The sequence below is a fragment of the Quercus robur genome, chromosome 9, assembly GCF_932294415.1.
Source record: "Quercus robur chromosome 9, dhQueRobu3.1, whole genome shotgun sequence".
In the NCBI taxonomy this organism is placed as follows: domain Eukaryota; kingdom Viridiplantae; phylum Streptophyta; class Magnoliopsida; order Fagales; family Fagaceae; genus Quercus; species Quercus robur.
Window position 1 is genome coordinate 22,894,143 of NC_065542.1, and position 19,979 is coordinate 22,914,121.

The 19,979-nt window shown below is 38.1% G+C and overlaps 1 protein-coding gene, 1 long non-coding RNA gene and 1 pseudogene across 2 annotated transcripts; 1 reads left to right on the forward strand and 2 right to left on the reverse strand.

Moving 5' to 3' along the window:
- Positions 1 to 756: 756 nt before the first annotated feature.
- Positions 757 to 10,157, forward strand: LOC126700857 (protein BPS1, chloroplastic-like; annotated as a pseudogene).
- A 4,633-nt stretch (positions 10,158 to 14,790) lies between these two features.
- On the reverse strand, positions 14,791 to 15,354 carry LOC126700858 (uncharacterized). Its single transcript, XM_050399036.1, has 2 exons — positions 15,190 to 15,354; positions 14,791 to 15,105 (listed from the first exon to the last, which is right to left on the reverse strand). Exons 1-2 carry the CDS (start codon positions 15,352 to 15,354, stop codon positions 14,791 to 14,793), a joined length of 480 nt encoding a protein of 159 aa, XP_050254993.1.
- A 2,258-nt stretch (positions 15,355 to 17,612) lies between these two features.
- Positions 17,613 to 18,214, reverse strand: LOC126699686 (uncharacterized). The gene is made up of 2 exons (XR_007646863.1): positions 18,069 to 18,214; positions 17,613 to 17,966 (listed from the first exon to the last, which is right to left on the reverse strand). It is a non-coding gene; the product is annotated as an uncharacterized LOC126699686 (long non-coding RNA).
- Positions 18,215 to 19,979: the final 1,765 nt, after the last annotated feature.

Genomic DNA, 19,979 nt, shown 5'->3' on the forward strand with positions numbered 1-19,979 from the left:
CTTACCCTTTTGATTGCAAATGGCATCATAACTAAGCTGAATTGTCAGCTGGGAGTTTGCATGTGTTATTGTCTTACCAGCAAAATTATGAACTTGTTTGATATTAGTAGTTGATAATGAAATCTGTATATTCTTTTCTAAATCTTGAACATGGACCTTCAAGTTGTGACACAAATAGTTATGGTTACTAATGAAAGCTTTGTTTTAATTTCTGATGGTATATGTTTGGATGCAAGGGATTTATGGTTGAAAGTTTAAACCTTTTGCTGTTGATGTATAATTATACCAAGCACAGGGTTTGTGTCTTCATTGTTTTTATTTTTTATTTTTTTAAATTCTGTTTTAATTATTTGCTGTAAATTTGTTGGTTTTGGTTTTGCTCTTGAAAGCTGGGTTCATGAGAGTACCCCTGTGAAAATGGAAATTATGGGATCTATATCTGTTGTATGAATATGATTTGAAGGAAGTCAAGGGATTAGTCTGTAGCTTGATTATATTGCTGAGATGGCATGGTTGTTGTTGTTGTTGTTTCCTGATGGTGAGTTATTATCAGTCAGAATGATAATTGCACTTACCTTTATAGTTCTAGAAGTATTCTATTTGGTTCTAGTTATTATCCATAGGTAGGTGTTTTGGTAGAAACATCTTTGCTGAAATGATTACTTTCCTGCTGTTGTGTCAAGGAATTGTTTATACTGCAAGCAAAAATGCTGTATTGTATTAATTTTTTTCATATGGTGCGGGAAATTAGTGCTTTGTCTTATGGTTTTTCTGATGCTTTTTCTAATGTCATCCCTGCCCGTTTTAACTTTCTTGTGCAGTTAATTCATTGACATGAGTCGTCCACATGGTTTACCCCATCCCTTCTTCCGTTTTGGAAATCCTTCCCGGATGATATCACCCAAGGGTTGCAATTTGTCTAAAAGGCTTCTTTTACTGTTGAACAATTTTGAGGAAACCTTGGGTGGGAGGCTGAGAAAGCTTAACCCAACGGACCAGGTTACGAACTCAGCCAAAGGGAAGGTTTTACTGCGTGCTATGTATGGGGTTAAGGTGGAGATGGTATTTATCTACAGTGTCTTTTCTTCACCTTTCTCTGGTTCTGCAATAGAGTTGTTTGATTTGAATGTTGATGACAAAGGGTTTTGTGGGCTCAAGCTTTTACTAGTTTGCAAACTAGCATTAATAGCGAAATTAGAAATTTATATTCAAGTGGAAGATTTACAGTTTTGAAAGAGCTCGAAGCAGTTGATACAAGTGTAAATAAATTGTATCCCATGATCCAAGGTGGTGTGGACCCTATTAAAGTGGAAGCATTCCTTGTCATCCGTTTCAGATTTGGCAAGGAGAGCAGAGGGACTTCCATAGGGACTATAGATCTTCTTACAAAGGAAGTTGATGGCTTTTTTCATGTAGTTTTAACTAGGCGTGATGCTTTGTGTAAGGTTGAATTTATTCAACCATCTAATTGGCTTTATTCCGTGCCAAATTTGCTTGTAATTCAGCATTTAGTAACCCTGTATTTAGGTGGGATTGTTGTAAGGGTAGTGAGTGAGATAGTGTGAAGATTGCTCAAGAGTGTGCAAGAAAACAGAGAGTCGCGGCTGGGACTCGCGGCTGGACTCGCGGCTTCAACCCGCCAGAATCTGCACACGTGCCAAGCATGCTGGAAGATGAACAGTCATGCTAGCTGGAGCACTACAGGACAAAACAGGACAACTGGCCATACGGTTAACTCGCGACTGGAACTCGCGACTTAGTCAAGCCGCGAGGTCAAGCCGCGAGCCACCCCTGTTTTGGAAAAACCTGACGTTTCGCATTCCACTCCTCTTTAGTATAAATACCCTTTTAACCCACGATTGAAAGAGAGCTTCCAGAGAGAATTTTGAGAGAGAAACCCTAAAGAAAAACCAGATTGTTTTACCCACAATCTCTACCTTAGAGTCTCATCAAAATCCCTCACTCTCTTCCTCTCCATTGTCAAATCCTTGAGAGGCCTTTATACCAAACCTGGTTCTCACCATTATCATCTCTGTGAGACAGACGTTTGGAGTTCTGGGAAGCAGTTAGGAAGGAGCCAATATTCATTGGTTGATGCTACGGTGTAGTAGCGGAATCCGGAAAGCTAGAAAAGAAAAAGGTTCGGCGCAACCTCGTTGGAGCAAGAAGCTTGGAGGGCTTAGGTGCATTGGGTAGATTAGGCTTGGAGGGTCTATTGCTGTCCTTGTATCCCAACTGTATTTTCTAGTGGATTGATTACCGCTTGGAGGGCGGCGGAGAGGTTTTTCGCCGAGGTCTTCGGTTTCCTCTTCGATAACATATCTGGTGTTATCGCTGTGTTTGCATCTTCCTTCCTCTCTATCTCTGCCTTTACATTATCTGCTGTGGTTTATTTTGTTGTGGCTTAGATAGTTGTTTAATCAATACCATGTTATAGCATATGTTAAGTTTCCGCACACTATTGTTTAACATATTGCGTGTGTTGATTAAATTGGTTTTTGGGGGTCTAAACGTTCAAAAGTGTTTTTGTACACGTTTTTGAACTTTCAATTGGTATCAGAGTGGGTACACATCTGTTTGGTTTTATTACCATTGTGTGATCCTTGACTCCCTTTCTTTTGAGATGGATAGGTCTCAATCCCTTAATGCACCTCCATATTTTGATGGAAGTAACTATGCATTTTGGAAGGTTCGTATGAGAGCCTTTTTATGCTCTATTGATGAATCCGTGTGGGATGCTGTTGAGATGGGTTGGACCAAACCTGAAGCAGCCAAATCCACATGGGATAAGGCAGCACTTACTGCATCTAATGCTAACAGTAAAGTACTAAATGCTATTTTCTGTGGTGTGTCTCCAGATGAATTTCACAGGATTTCTCACATTATTATTGCCAAAGATGCATGGGAGATTCTGGAAACAACTTATGAAGGCACGAAGAAGGTGAAAGATACCAAGTTACAAATGCTGACCACTCGGTTTGAGGAGCTCAAGATGAGTGAGGATGAGTCTTTCGACTCGTTCTATAGGAAGTTAAATGAAGTGGTTGTCAGCAAGTTTAACTTGGGGGAGAAGATGGAGGATTCTAAGATTGTAAGGAAGATCCTTCGATCATTGCCAGAAAGCTTTCGTGCCAAAGTAACAGCCATTGAAGAGAGCAAGGATCTTGACGACATCAAGGTTCAGGAGCTGGTTGGTTCTCTACAAACCTATGAAATGTCACTGCCAAATCAACGGAAGGGTAAATCCATTGCTCTAAAGACTGTTAATGAGAAGGTGGAAGATCAAGGCTCTTCGGGAGAAGATATGGTGGACAAGGATGTAGCCTATCTTGTTAAAAATTTCAAGAAGTTTTTGAAATTCAAAAACAATGGAAAATTTGATGATAAGAAAAAATTCCAAAATTCTGGAAGAGAGAAGAGGGATTTCCAAAGGAAAGATGGAAAAGAATCCCAATCCACACAAGGTGTTACTTGTTTTGAATGCAACGGGCATGGACACTTCAAGAGGGAATGTCCTAACTATTTGAAATCAAAAGGCAAGGTGTATGCCACGACCTTGAGTGATTCAGACTCGTCCGACTCAGAATCTGAAGAGAGCTGTGATGGAGAAGGGAACTACTCAGCTTTCATGACTATTGCTCATGTTGAGTCTTCGGATGAATTGAATTTGCTTGTTCAAGACCTTGGAGAACATAGTGAGGATGACTCACTAGGAATTGTTGAAGAATCGGAAGCTGAAGAAGAAGAATGCACTGCAACTCTTCAAGAAAATTACAACTCACTTTTGGAGAAATCTGGTGAATACACAAGGGTAGCCAAGGCTGCTGTGAGAAAGATGAAGAAGGCTGAGGGGGACTACAAAAGTCTCCTAATCCGATATAGGGAGGCCAAATGCGAGATTGAAACCCTTAATGGTGAGCTGTCCGAAGCCTACACTAAAGTGAGATTCCTTGAGAATGAGGTTGTTCAAGCAAATGCAAAAATAGAGAGGGTCACCACCAAGAAGCTTGATGATGTTATATCATCTCAAAAGAGCTTCTCAGACAAATCCGGACTGGGATATACCGGAGGAAGTAGCTCAACTGGAAATGTCACTAAAGAAGTGAAGTTTGTGAAGTCCAAAGATCCAGTTGTAGCTGACTCTACTAATGTGAACCTCGAGGTGGAGGAGAAGAAGAATGTGGTGGACCAACGGATGCTGAATCATCATAATCAGTATGTGGGCAGGTCTGAGTCTCGTGCCAAGTCACGTCCTCGACCACAAAGAGGTCCTAGAGGAATGTATGTGTGCCATTACTGTGGACTTCAAGGGCACACTCGACCAAATTGCCAAAAGCTGAGAGCAAAGAACAGTGCTATTCCTCAAAGGTCAGGAGGACCAAGAGTTGATAGGAGAACGTGGGCAGGGGATCAACCTAGAGAGCAAAACGGAGATCCCGGAATGATGAACGTGATGAAGATGATTGGTGCATTCACCAACTGCTTGGAAAGCTTCTCACGAAGGTTTGAAAGCCCTAACTCCCGTACCCAATCCTCTAAGGAAATCACCCCAAACGCAAGTGTCGTGTGGGTGAAAAGGGGTACTCATGCATAAGCATTACAACATGTCCATGCATTAATACTTCCTATGCTTTGTGACTATGGTTGTTTGATATGCTTGTTGTTTTTGATTTTGTTTGTTTGTTTGTGAATTTTTCTTAATTGTGTTTTTATCAATCTTTCTGTTTCTTGAGTCAAAAATCCAAAATTACATAAAAATTTGAAAATCAAAAGGCTTGATTGACTTTGTTGAGTTTTTGTCTTAAAACTCGTTTTGCCGTGTACCTTTGTGCTAATGGCTTTGTGCATTTTCGAACATTACTTGTTTTCATGCACTCATATCACTATGGGAAAAATCTTGAAATCTATGTGATTGTTGTAAATAGATCTTCAAACTTGTCATGAATGATTAGTGAATGGTTATGTTGATCTTGAAACTTGCATAGACTTGTGTCTATATCTCTTCCCACTTTTTATTTTTTTTGCTAAAAAGAGCTCACTAAATGTAAATCTCCAAATGAAAAGAGATATTGAGCTGCAAAAGCCTGTCGCACATTCTAGTATTTGACTAGGAAAAAGGGTAAGCGACTTTATATTAAAAGTGAAATTTCTTTCAAAAAGGCCAAAGTCCTATTCTTCAAAGAAAAATGTTTTTTTTTCTCTCACAATGAGAGATGATTGCCTCAAAAGATCAAATGTTATGGCTGAAAGTGGAGTCAAATGAAAGGCTCCAAGTTATGTTATCAAGTTGTGTGGGAAGTCATATATTCATATTTCTATAATTGAGATTGGTCACATGATCTAGTGCTAATTGTGTATGCCTTGGTTGAATTGATCATTGAAGCTTCACATTAGACAAAGGACTATTTCATTGTTGATATCCACACACAACACACAAGTTTATGTTTGATAAATGCCATATTCATTTGTGTAATTGTACTTGATAAAATGCGTTTTCACATACTCAATCTTTGTTAATTCAAGCACAAAAAGATTTTTGAGTGTTTTAGGTGTTTTTGGAAAGTGTTTTGCTGAAAAATCTGAAAATTTCAAAAATACAGTTTTGTCCTGTTTTGGCGGCTCAGTCGCGGGTGTGTCAAGTCGCGAGCATCAGTCGCATCTTCGCTGGTCAGTTTTGGCGACTTGTTCGCGAGTGGAAGGTCCAGTCGCGAGATTCACTCAGAGATTTTCGCGGCTCAGCTCGCGACTCACTCGCGGGTAGACCTTCCAGTCGCGAAAAACACTTAGAAAATTTTTTCAAAATTTTCCTCTTGAGTGCTTTGGCGGCTTGAGCTGGCGACTGTGTGGCGACTTGAACCAGTCGCGAAAATCGCGTGTTTTGCAGAAACAGGAGCAGTTTTTAAACTTTTTCAGTTTTTCCCTCGAATTTTTGTGACTGTTCATCTTCTCTCTAAACACTCTCCCTCCCAAACACTCCGTGCTCCCTTTTCCAATCTCTAGTGTTGCATCCTTACAGCCCAAAATCGTCGAATTCCAGGTTGGGGTTTTCTGATTTTCACTCTTTTCTACTTGATTTTGTGCTTTTACCCTTGATTTTTCGCATTTGATTGTGTTTTTGAAATGGGTTTGTGGTTCGGTCTCTGCTTTTTGTTCTTGCTTAGCTTGTGGATTCTGTTGTTATAGGTTGTGTTAATGATAGTCTTTGTCCTATTGCTCTTGTGCTTAGCTAAGTATTCTTTTCATTTCATTCTGAACTTTGAGCTGTTGAGATGTTACTATTGGTTCTGTTGAAATTGTGTGTTTTCCTTTGCAAGATGTGCATGTCCTAGTTTGATAATCTGTGGGAAGACTCTGTTAGGTTCAATATATTGTTTGTTTGTCATATCATTTTTTTCTTAAATCTGCCTCAATGTCCTTCATCTGCCTTCAGGATAGCTTCACCATGTTGTTCATGTGTTTCCTATCCTAGGCTTGGGTTATCCATATGTTTGAACTAAATTGCTTGCTGTTTAAGTGGTTGAAGTTCACTTGTTTGATTGATATCTCTCTCTGTTAACTACATGGTACTGACTGGTTATGCGCATATATTGTTATATGTTGTTGTGGCCTTTTCTGATTGTTCACAGATGGCTCCTTCACCTCAGAAGAAGAAATCTACTGCGAAGAAGGCTGACAAAAGACTTAAGATGGATCCTAGATTGTTTAGGTCTGTTCACCATTTTGAGAGATACAAGGATAACTTCTTGAATGCAGGAATCATTCAAGAGAGATTTGTGGATTTGGACGATCTAAGGCAAACTTTTATTCCCAGTTGTTTTGAAGGAAGAGGATGGGACAAACTTTTGAGTGATTTCCCTTTGGTGTGTGAACCTCTGATTAGAGAATTTTATTCAAATGCTGTGATAAAGGAGAATGAGTTAAATTGCTGGGTTAGAGGGAAAGAATTCATCTTGGATGCACATGTCATAGATGATGTACTAGGGCTTGAGGGTTTGGATGATGAGGAGTTTGTCAATTTCAAGGATAGGAGTGTCTCTATTGAAACAGTTCAACAGAGAATAGGTGGGCAGAGAGAAGGGAAGTGTTTGAATACCACTGCCTTTCCAGTGGACATGAGGGTTCTAACCATAATCATGATGTTTAACCTTTATCCTATTAGGAAGTTGACCACAATCAATTGTGCTAGAGCAATTTTTCTGATGGATCTCAAAGAGAAGAACTTCATAGATATAAGTTCCCACATCTTTGACATCATTGTGGATGAGACAAGAACAACATCTAGACCAAAACTGATCTTTCCCAGTCTCCTAATGAGGATATTTCGAAGGAAGGGTGTTCAAATTCCTCAAGACATCAGTCACATGTCCACACCCTCTGCAATCAACAAACTTACCTGCAAAAGGATCAGTGTTAGGCTTCCAGGAGAAGAAGATGAAGGTGATGAAGGAGAGGAAGTCCCAATGGAGACTGATGCAGAGGCAGCAGGGCATGCATCCACCTCAACACCAAGGAGGAGTGGCAAGAGGTCCAGAGCTTCAACTTCTGCAGATGCACCTCCAGATGCTTTCCAGATCATTCTGGAAAGGCTTGATGGGATCAGGGCAGTCCAGACTGAGCATTCTGACAGAATGAGAGCCATGCAAGACCAGATTGATGTCTTGGCTGCTACACTTGACAGCTTCACAACTCAGCATGACCAGTGACCCTTTGGCCATTCCATGTCAAAAAGGGGGAGAAAGTCCATTGATAATTGAAGCAGAAAAGCAGCTTTTGAGGGGGAGTAATTTGTTGAGGGGGAGTAATTAGTGTTTTTATGTTTTTTTTTATGTTTTTGATACACTGTGTTTTGGTGTATAACTGTTTCTAACTTTCTTCATATACTCTTGGATAAACTTTTATATATGTTTGATGTTGTTATTCAGGTATTTGTTAGTTTGTACCCATATGCTTTTGTAAGCTTTGAGGGTTTATGTTTTATGCATAGTTTGTAGGCCTTGTGGTATGTACCATGCTTAAGTGCAGCCTTTATGCTATGTGAAATCAGTATTTTAAATCTAAATGTTCAGCATTGTGGTTTATGTACTGTCACTCTTGTGCCCTTGTAGGATTGTTCCTAGATGCATATGCCTTGTGTGCTATGCATTGGTTGAGTGTTGTACATACAAGTGTCTTGCCTTGTGCATGTTAACTTGTATGTCCTTGTGTTCATTCCAAGTGTGAATGAGCACTGTGATCACTACCTTGTGGTGTTCACTTGGTTGATCAAGCCATGGTTTGTTCATTAACTCCATCTTATGCTTGATCTCTTTTTGCCTGTTTCATATGCATTAATAATTTTCTGCTTACAATGATCATGGTGTATTGTTGTGTTTCAGGAGTTTATGTTCATATGATTCAAGTGCTTCACAGCTTCTAGAATTAGGTGTGAGTGAGTTTTGATCAACTGTTCCCAACTCACATGTTAAGTCTAGAGTCTGTTTTAGGGTTTTGTCACGGAATAGCCAAAGGGGGAGATTGTAAGGTTGAATTTATTCAACCATCTAATTGGCTTTATTCCGTGCCAAATTTGCTTGTAATTCAGCATTTAGTAACCCTGTATTTAGGTGGGATTGTTGTAAGGGTAGTGAGTGAGATAGTGTGAAGATTGCTCAAGAGTGTGCAAGAAAACAGAGAGTCGCGGCTGGGACTCGCGGCTGGACTCGCGGCTTCAACCCGCCAGAATCTGCACACGTGCCAAGCATGCTGGAAGATGAACAGTCATGCTAGCTGGAGCACTACAGGACAAAACAGGACAACTGGCCATACGGTTAACTCGCGACTGGAACTCGCGACTTAGTCAAGCCGCGAGGTCAAGCCGCGAGCCACCCCTGTTTTGGAAAAACCTGACGTTTCGCATTCCACTCCTCTTTAGTATAAATACCCTTTTAACCCACGATTGAAAGAGAGCTTCCAGAGAGAATTTTGAGAGAGAAACCCTAAAGAAAAACCAGATTGTTTTACCCACAATCTCTACCTTAGAGTCTCATCAAAATCCCTCACTCTCTTCCTCTCCATTGTCAAATCCTTGAGAGGCCTTTATACCAAACCTGGTTCTCACCATTATCATCTCTGTGAGACAGACGTTTGGAGTTCTGGGAAGCAGTTAGGAAGGAGCCAATATTCATTGGTTGATGCTACGGTGTAGTAGCGGAATCCGGAAAGCTAGAAAAGAAAAAGGTTCGGCGCAACCTCGTTGGAGCAAGAAGCTTGGAGGGCTTAGGTGCATTGGGTAGATTAGGCTTGGAGGGTCTATTGCTGTCCTTGTATCCCAACTGTATTTTCTAGTGGATTGATTACCGCTTGGAGGGCGGCGGAGAGGTTTTTCGCCGAGGTCTTCGGTTTCCTCTTCGATAACATATCTGGTGTTATCGCTGTGTTTGCATCTTCCTTCCTCTCTATCTCTGCCTTTACATTATCTGCTGTGGTTTATTTTGTTGTGGCTTAGATAGTTGTTTAATCAATACCATGTTATAGCATATGTTAAGTTTCCGCACACTATTGTTTAACATATTGCGTGTGTTGATTAAATTGGTTTTTGGGGGTCTAAACGTTCAAAAGTGTTTTTGTACACGTTTTTGAACTTTCACTTTGCTATGTAATGGTACTCTGTGACCCAAAGCTAGGTTGCTACATATGTAGAAAGAGTACAATCTTAATTATATTGAAGCTATACTCTCTCCTGTATACAAACGGGTTTTATGTTTTCTAGTATTGTTTATCTCTTGTTCAAATAAGATTGGGGTCTATTTATAAGTTTCCTGTAATCTTGACATCTACTGTTGCAATACCCATGAGTTTCACGTGTAACGATTATATACAAATGCATACTGCAATGGTATTACAATCAAGTTTTGTGAGCCCTCAATTGTGCTTACCAACAGTATAACAAAAAATGGTAATACAATATTGAAGTTTGTGAACTGTCCAATTTGGTCCCCACAAACAAAATTTCCATAATGTCAATGGTATTTTCAACCACACTAAATTTCTATTGTGACAAAAATAATAGTCAACATACTCAGTTATCGTCCGCACATATCGATGCTGTGATATTGTCACGAACTTGTTTCATCTCAGGTTCGTCCAAGATTGAGATTGCATGTGCCTCAGCATCGTAATGACCTCTCTCACTACGTCCAGATGTGCCCCCTGTATATCTGGAACTATTAACATTATTATTTATCTCATGTGCTCTAACGAAATTGTGAAGAACCATTGTAGCAACAATGATTTTCGATTGACTATGTATACTCTTCCCTGGCATATTTCTCAAAATTTTCCATTTATTCTTCCAAACTCCAAAAGTTCGTTCTATGACCGAACGGAGTGACAAATGGAGATAATTAAATCTTTCCTCTGGACGATGCAGCACTTCATAAGGCTGAAATTCGGGGATGTGGTACCTCTCCCCCTTATATGGTGCAAGGAACCCTTTCCTCATAGGGTACCCTGAATCAACAAGATAATACTTTCCTATAGATGAAAACATTTATTACATTAGCATTTTCACTACATTAATACATACTTTAATACTGTAATTAAACTGCATATTTACTAACTAGCTGGAGCTTTTGGAAAGTTGTCGCTCTCATTATTGAGACAGCTTAAAAAAATCCTCGTGTCATGCACTGACCCTTCCCACCCTACACATGCGAATGTGAACTTCATGTCAAAGTCACACGCACACATGCAATTTGTTGTGGTGATCCCCTTCCTGTTATAGTACGGGTGTTGCTCTTCATCTGGTATGATCACGGGGATGTGGACCCCATCAATTGCACCAATGCAACCCTAACCAGTGCAACAAAAATCAAATGTGAAATTAAATACATGGTATAACCATAAAGATAATTTGAATAAAATCAAGTGAAGATACCAAATTCAGAAAGTACCTTAAAATGTGGCCAATATCGACTTGAATGCTGAATATGTTTTGGCACGTCCTGAAATGTACGATCAGCAGGCTTGATAATGTTTGGTGCCATTACGGTGGCTAACAATTTAACTACCGTGGTCACGTGTCGATGCACTGTCTCACCCGAGTGCTGAAATCTTTCTTGTACCCATCTATTACCCTCGGCATGACCAAGTACCATCAATGTCATTGCCAAAGACTCTTCCAAGCAAATTCTTCTGATACCGTTATATCCATACTGGCGCAATGTATTACATAGTTGTCCAAACACATGGCTTGACATTCTAAAATTTCTTCGACATTTCTCCTTATTTCCAATTAATGTATACTGTACCCATTCATACCCACTTTGTATATTCGTATGCAATGGTATTTTAGTCATATAGGTCTCCACGTAAAATGCACATGAACACCCTGCTATATATGCTGCGAGTACAATGTCGTCGCTCAGGTAGAAGTCATTGTCCCTGCATATGTACAAATACTAATGTGATACTATAATACATAGGTTAGTAAACAAAAAAAAAAAAAAAAAAAAAAATGTAGGCTAAATTAACAATCCTAAGCATATGCTTTCATGATTTCATCTAAGATTTCTTCAAATTGTATATTCACATCTAGAGGGGAAAGTATAGAAACTTACTGGTGCTGGGAATCAGATGAGTCGTTTAGCAAATCCATCCTTTTGTATACCTTGAGTCTACATTAATGCCTATTTCTCCTTGTATATCCCAACACAGCCAAAGAAACTCTCAACACTTAGGTGGAAGTATAAAATATTGAAATACATATATTTAATTAATTATCTCTACTTGCTTACATATATATATATATATATATATATATATATAGAAGTTTCCCAAAATGCATAAGCAAATTGATTTAAAACATTGAAATACAAAACCAATTCCATTGAACATCATGTCAGATATTAATACTTGAGCATTAGTAGAATAAGTAAAGCATGAAATGGAAGCCTTACTCCAATAATCAAACAATTGCATATAAGCATGAAATGGAGGTCTTACTTCCCTTGTTTTACATAAGTGTTGTAATTACTACTGCTGCAATGATATAAAATAAATTTATACAATGGGATGGATGTGGAGGGTAGTAAGGCGATGAAATTACTAAAATAATTCCACATTATAAGCATAATATATTACTTTGTAATTCTTTCACTGTCCCTAATTTTAACCCAACAATAACTGATGCTTGGAAAAGGCCCATATATCATGTATTTCGAATAACAGACCTACAGATGCTTTTCAGTGTCATCTATTCAATGGTGTAGAAACAAAAACATTGGCATTACTTTAGATTAATAACTATATACAAAGATTGAACTCAACCTGCATAGCTCTCTCCTGTAATATAAAAGTCCCTTCCTTTGAACTGAGGAAATCACTCAAGGCACTTCAATAAAAATGCTAGAGAGTACTCAGCTGCAAACCAGAAAATGATGAATTTAAGGTACAAAAGCTAGCAACAATAATAAACTGTTCAAAGCAGAAACACAAATTTCTTGTATCAATCATATATCCACGCGAGCAATTTCACTAGCAATTTTGAGATCATATATCCACGCGAGCAATTTCACTAGCAAAACTATTTGATTGGAACACTTGTTTTAATAATATTCTAGACAAGTTATTTTTTTAGTTTTTATGTTACCACGTAAGAAAAAACTGAAAGAAAATTTAATTCTTTGGTGGATAGGTAATATATTCCACTTCTTCTTCTTCTTGTCTAAATTTTGCATACATGCTAAAATACCACAATTTTCTTTGAGAATAAATTTCATTTAAAAAATATATATTTCTACCCAGTTCATGAATAAAATAAAACTTATTCTATTATCTTTTCAAGAATACTCTCTATGGCAAACATAAGGATATTGCAACTTAACTAATAAAACATGTGGAATAAAATTATTAGTTGAGAGTGTAGGATAATATAAGGTCTTGGCACTTAATTTTAAAAATTTATCAATCAACATGCTTAGTTTACGTACTTGGCATTTACACATTGACAAGGCATATTTGGTGCAAAATACTATTTTTTTCTTTTGAGTTTTTTTGCGCTTATATATATATATATATATATATATATATATATATATATATAAGTTAAGTAGTTTCTCAAAAAAATTATTAAATTTTAAATGCTAAGACATAAAATTATTTCTATTTTGATACAAAAAATAAAAATTAATTATTTTTAAACTTTTATTTAGGTGGAAGGTTGAATGAATCAATTCATTAAAATTTTTGCTTCGGTGGATGGTTAAATGAATACTTATGCCCCTTTGAAAGAAAAGTGAGAAATTAACTTGCCAATTACCAATGGATATGCCTGGTGTTTCTCAGCTTGTATCTTCCCATGCATTATTCTGGATCATGTTCTTGCAGAAGGATGCATAGTAGACATTGCCAATATTTTATATTCATAATAGCTCTGTCTATTCATTAATGGACTAGATCCACTCCATGCCTCTTATTGACCAAGTATAGTTGACTGCCTTTTTTTGCATTAGGAGCCAAAGGCTAAACCCTTACTGCACTTCATGCCAAGGTAGCTAGTATCCTAGGACTGTTTAAAGGAGACATTGTTTTCAATGTTTAAGATCTGGTTTAAAACTCTAATGCCTCATTATCAACTTCCCTAAACATGTTCACCTAAATCGGGTATCAATCATATATTGCCACAGTTTTGAGATCAAGAAATACCCATTTGTAATTGTATCAATCATGAAAAAAAAAAAAAAAAGTGTCATTTTGTAGAGTCTAACCAACTCTGATATGGTGCTTCACTATATAGGACATGTAGCATCAATAAAAACATAACTTAAGAACTCACTAACCTACTCATTATCAATCACCTGATGCAGCATGTGATGCACCCCCTGATGCAGCAGCTGATGCAGCACCTGATGCAGCGACTAATGCAGCACTGATGCACCCCCTGATGCAGCACCTGATGCAGCACCTAATGCAGCGACTAATGCAGCACTGATGCAGCAGCTGATGCACTCTGATGCAGCACCTGATGCAGCGACTAATGCAGCATTGATGCACCCCCTGATGCAGCAGCTGATGCACCCTGATGTAGCACCTGATGCACTCTGATGCAGCACCTGATGCAGCGACTAATGCAGCCTTGATGCAGAACCAGAAAAACAACCACAAGACATAGAACTTGCTTCAATGATATATATATATGCCATGACTTCTTCTTGCCAAACATGAACGACCATCATCAAAGTTTACCACAAATAACAATGCATAACCATCAAAAATACAAAAAAGATAGCTAAAAGAGGCATTGGGAAAACATATATAAATATACCCAAAAGTTGACATAGAAATGATAAATTTTGTTTTACATACACAGCCATGGTAAGCTTTAGTTTCTACCAATAAAAAAAAAAAGAAAAACAATGGTCCAACAAGTACAACACTGAAAATACGATTACTACACCAAGCCCGTGTTCCTATCGAGACAATTTTCTTTCCTTCAGTCAAAATGGAATTCAGGGTGCCTTTAGTACTCTTTTTCTAGCCACTTCAGTTGGATATCCTTGTCATCGCCAAGGGCAGGAAACATGTGCCTACCCCACTCTTTTTCCATGAAGTAGATGGTGCTAAACAGATTAAGGTAATGCCCCGAGTACACCCCTGGAAGACTCAACACCATGTCCAAAATGGCTTTAACCTGAGTAGTTGCTGTGGAAGCAATATCCTTACGTGTACTTCCACTTCTACTCTCAACAATCACATTTGAGATGCTCTTTAAAGAGTCGGACATCTCTTGCGCAACTGAATGCCTTTTTTTTTTTATTTCTTGTACATTGGCTTGTAAAGGTGGACACTGGTTGCCAAGCCTTTCCCCTTACTCACTGCTGGTTCTGCCCTCGACAATGATGGACTATCAACCTCCATTGCGTCAACATTCACAAACGGTTCACATTGGGGGTCAACAAATTCTGTGCTATCAGCAGAGTCCACAGAACCTTCGGTGGTTTCCTTTGGTAATTGACAGCTCGTGCAGAACGCATTTTTCCCCGTTGCAACCGTGCCTCCATACATGATGTTTAGGTAGTCACGATTCGACAAACCTTTATTTTTAAAGGTTTTTGCAAGGGGACATGCCTACGTGTGGACAACTAATAATTAGAACACAATAATATAGTTGTAGACAATAAAGAATTTCATAATTATGTAATGTGAACTAACCACAATCTTTTGAGTCCACCACTCATCAAGGGCCTCAAGCATCCTAGTTCCCAGGTCATAACCCAACCCAGTCTCATTGTCAAAACACTGGTTATAATCCCTCCACCCTTTTTTCAGATGATCCCATTTGTTCTTAATCTGAAGTGGAGTCACCACTTTTCCCATGTTACCCAACTGTTCAATCACGTTGTCAACCCCAAGTTTGGTCAGAAATCCTCCTTTCCTCTGGCCGGCTAGGACTTGAACAGCACATAATTGACAAAAGGCTTGTAGTTCCTTAGGGTCTTTCCAGCCAGCTCTCTGATCATTACTACCACCATCCTTCAATTTCTCCTTAACCATTTTTCCTAGAACTTCCTTCTACACTCATTGACGCATTTCAACAAGCAGTCCGTGTGCATAATCATAACTAGTTAGGCAAAATGAAAACTAAACTCACACATATATCCAAATACAACAAAGGTTTACACGGAGGATCAAAGAACCTACTTTCATACTGTCTTGGAAAACACATAAAAAAAAAAACGCACAAACATTAAACACAAACAGATCAGATAAAACCATAGATTGATGAAATGCCTCATTGACACATTTCAACAAGCAGTTCATGTGCATAATCATAATCAGTTAGGCAAAATGAAAACTAAACTCACACATATATCCAAATACAACAAAGTTTTACACAGAGGATCAAAGAACCTACTTTCATATTGTCTTGGAAAACACATAAAAAAAAAAAAAAAAGGACGAACATTGAACACAAACAGATCAGAGAATCACACAGATCAGAGAAAACAATATAACTACACCAACAGATCAGAGAGCATTTTAATTTTAATGACTCTTACCGGTGAATGTGGAGACCCACAGCGGCGGCAACGGTGTCCACAGCGGAGAGGAGATTCACTCGAGTGAAGGAAGAACAGGGGGGAATGGTTTAGAGAGGTTCGGCTAATGGGTTTCTGAGTTCCTTTCCTTCTCTGTTTTGATGGTTTTGTGGTTTGTGGGTAGGTGCAAAGCATTGAAGACGACTCGGACGGAGCAACAACCAGCATTGAAGGCATTGAACCAAGGTAGTTGAGAGAGAGAAGAAAATAAAGCTTTCAGGTTTGTGAGAGAGAGAAGAAAATAGCCGTTGCGTACCGTTTTGTGATGGGCATCAGAACAGCTTCATTTTGTTCACACAGTACGCTCACAAAACAATGAACAGGACGCGCAAGACCGGTTTTTTAATTAAACGGTGCGTATCTGTGATGAGAATGAAGAGAGCTGGTCCATGAACAGTACTGAGTAGAGGAGTTTAATGAAACGGTGCGTTGCGAATGATTTTTTGCGTTTCCCAGCTTCAGCTTTGCGCGTTTCTCCTCAGCTGGCGTTTCCCGTTTCCACGTTTTGTTGCGTGGGTCCCAGCAATTTATAACAAACGTAAATGCAAACGTGGTTAAACGTGGATCCAAACATTGCCTAAATATCACATAAGTACTCTATATTAAGATAAGTCTATTTCTATTAGTGTTCTAACCATTAAGGGCCAAATAAGTATTGTTCATTAAGAGACTTCACTCATAGAATCACTAAATTACTAATCAAAATCAACAACAAGGTCAATATGACAATAGAATCACACATAATTGCCAAAATGAATATTTTCAAATATAAAAGGTCAAAATAAAAAAATAGAAACTTTTTATTTATTTTTTATTTTTTATACAAGATAGAAAATCTATTCTAGAATAATCTAAGTATATATGTTTGTGAAGCTCCTTTCTAAAAATTTGAACCCCGTCTCTTACCTCCCACCCCCCACAAGTACTTATACCAATGAAGTAACTACTGCACCAAAAGTGCGTGATGGAAAAAAAAAAAAAAAAAACCTTCAACTTAAGGCTAAATGTGTACTTTAGTCTAACTAATAGATAACTACTACCTAAATTAATATTAGAGTGATCTTAAAAATTATTCTCTATTTCTTTTTCTTTTTTTCTTTTTTAAAAAATAAGACCATGCATTCAATAAATTAACAATAACTTCTGTCAAACATTACAAAATTGGTAGCATCACTGTGATTACAAGCTTTCCACGCCGACATACTTGGAGTCTTTGGACTATGAACGCATTCACATTAGTTACAATATATTAGTGCGTTTGGCATTTGCCCAACCAAGAAAAAGTTCGTTTTTTCAAAATTAAGAAAAAATATATATATAAATAAATAAATATATATATATATATATATATATATATTTAAGAAAATGTTTTTTTTTTTTTTTTTAATTAAGCCTTCTGAGTTTATTGACTGGTTCTACACCCAGAAAGCGTTTATAGATTTCAGACATTACTATTTTCAACAGATTTCACAAGGTTATCAGATTTCCAAACATCACAAAACCTACCATCAACTTCATAGTTTTATTTCTTGCAAATTGAAAGTAACAGACACACATTTGAAGATATTAGTAGAGTTTGCAAATTGTAACTGACATAATGCTGGTTTACATTTTACAATGAAAAGGGATACCTACATATGATATTGATACTCTATCGGAATCAACCTGCTAACGTATTTCAAAGGGAAGGTTACCACTATGTTGGTGGCAAACTCCAGGGAATTACGCTTTATAATCATTGGCAGTGACTTTAAATGGGAATCAATCACCGGCAGTGGGGGGATAGCCGGGGGGGACCGGGACCGGGTCCCGGATTTGGCGGGGGACGAATACTTCGCCGAATCATAATTTTGATTTGAACAAAATTATTTCGCAGGCTTCTCTTCTTCTCTGCAAACATAACAAGAAATTGCATAAATCTAAAACCTCTAATTTAAAACATGAAACCCGCATGATATATACTCAAAAGAGGACATGAATTAAGGAACTCACTGGCTGGTGGGACTGAGAAGACGTTGTTTGGTGCGGCAACGACCGTTTTAGATAAGAGAAACAACAAGAGAAGCATCGGGATTATGATATTCCACATGGAAACTGTCTTAGCATCCATTTTTTGGCTGGAAGATGCACCAATTAACACTTCAAATACTATTTATGAGACATATACGCTTAGAAAAACATACCATATATTGGTGCGGTTTGGATCCGCATTTATGTTTGTGCATTTGCACGTTTTATGTTTTTTTTTTTCAAAACTTATAAACAGTAACCGATACTGTTCATGCATGTGATTACACTATGCGGAAGACAAAGTTACTTTTCACACATTGTTTATGCAATATTCATAGGACCGACAACCACTTTATTTAGAAAAAAAATATATTAAAAATGGGTCCCACGACACTATTTACACATTTAAAAATTATTTTACTACAGTGTTTTCAATTTTCAGCAAAATAAGTTGTATTCAAATAGACTCATTGTCTAATCTTTTAGTCAATTAAAAGCAAAAAAGACAAAGTCAGTTAGAAAAGCAAGTCAATACACGCTATTACACAAATTACTTTACGACATTAATTTTCTCCACTGATTCTGGTTTTTAGTGTGCAAGATCAAAAATTTGATTCATTTTGACTAATCAAGAACTTATATTTTCGATAAATCGAACTACGATTATGCACATATAGACTTTTAGCTGGTCAACCCACCATGTGATTAGGGTTTGGTTCCTACTTTCTTTTTTTTTTTTTTTTTTTTTTTTCTTTTTTCTTTTTTTTGAGAAAGAAGACTTAGAATTTCATTAAGAAACAGGCAAATCTGCCTGGTGCCCGAGTTGGGGTAAATTATGTGTACCTTGGTTTGTGAGGGTTTTGGGGTTTTTATAGTAGTGTATAGCTGACAGTCATCCTCGTTAATGCGTGTATCTTACGGGATCCTTTTCTTAGGGATCCTCTTGATTAGGGTTAACCATGGGGCATAAGATGTTTCCTTATATACTCATTCATGGAGTCCAAGCAAAGCCATGCTAGATCCGTCAAAAGCTTCTTTATCCCCGTCAACTTCCTTCCATCAGTTTCCAACCACGTCCAGGCGTTCTGGTCGTCCCACCCAAATGTCGTTGGCTTTGAGGTGGAGTCGTCGACTTTGAAAAGGACTTGTCGGCCACACAATGTTGTCGTTTTCTTCTTTGAATGCATGGTATGGCTGACGGGTTCTTTGAGACCAATGACTTTATCTCATGTGAATGAGTTTAACACCTTTTTTAAAATTACCCTTATCAGCTGCCCCCTACTCCCTGGCTCCATCGGCTTTAGCTGACAGGATATGGAGTTTGATTCGTAGCTTTTTATTTGTTCAGGAAAAGGTGTGTTCATTAATGGTTCCTCGAGTAGCCATCATTTAATGCTAAGACCCGTGGCATAGGCTGGTTGGCCTCGTTTCTAAACAAAAACGTCACTTCGTTTCCTATGTATTTTCGTCTTATAAATATCTCACCTCTTCCTCATATTTCTCCTTATTTCATCCTTGCAAACCCTAAATGAAAGAGAGCTGTCATCCCGTCACTTTGTCGCCTTCAACTTGTGGATCCCGTCATCTCCAGAGTCGTCACTTCATCTTATAAGTCCTCTTTTCCCCTCATTTTCTTTTTACTTCAGCTCTTGTAGTTAGTCGTCACTTCTATAGAGACTCGTCAAATAGTTTCTTAGATTAATTACTCTGTCACTTGTATGTGAATAGATGTCAAGTGATAGAGAAGCGACGAGTGAATAGTCGTTAGTCCGTGAGGGAGCGGGCTATGACAAAGTCTTCCAATCAGGTCATGAGCCCGAGGAGGGCTTTTCTTGGTCATCAGAGAGGGAAATGTCCGCCTATTCTTCTGATGACAAAGGGGAAAGTTATGAT

Bases quoted from the DNA above. Each gene is read 5' to 3' on its own strand.
- LOC126700858 (XM_050399036.1), bottom strand. From the start codon at position 15,354: ATGGGAAAAGTGGTGACTCCACTTCAGATTAAGAACAAATGGGATCAT. The intron at 15,106-15,189 runs GTTAGTTCACAT...GTCCACACGTAG, and splicing joins GGTGGACTCAAAAGATTGTG to GCATGTCCCCTTGCAAAAAC.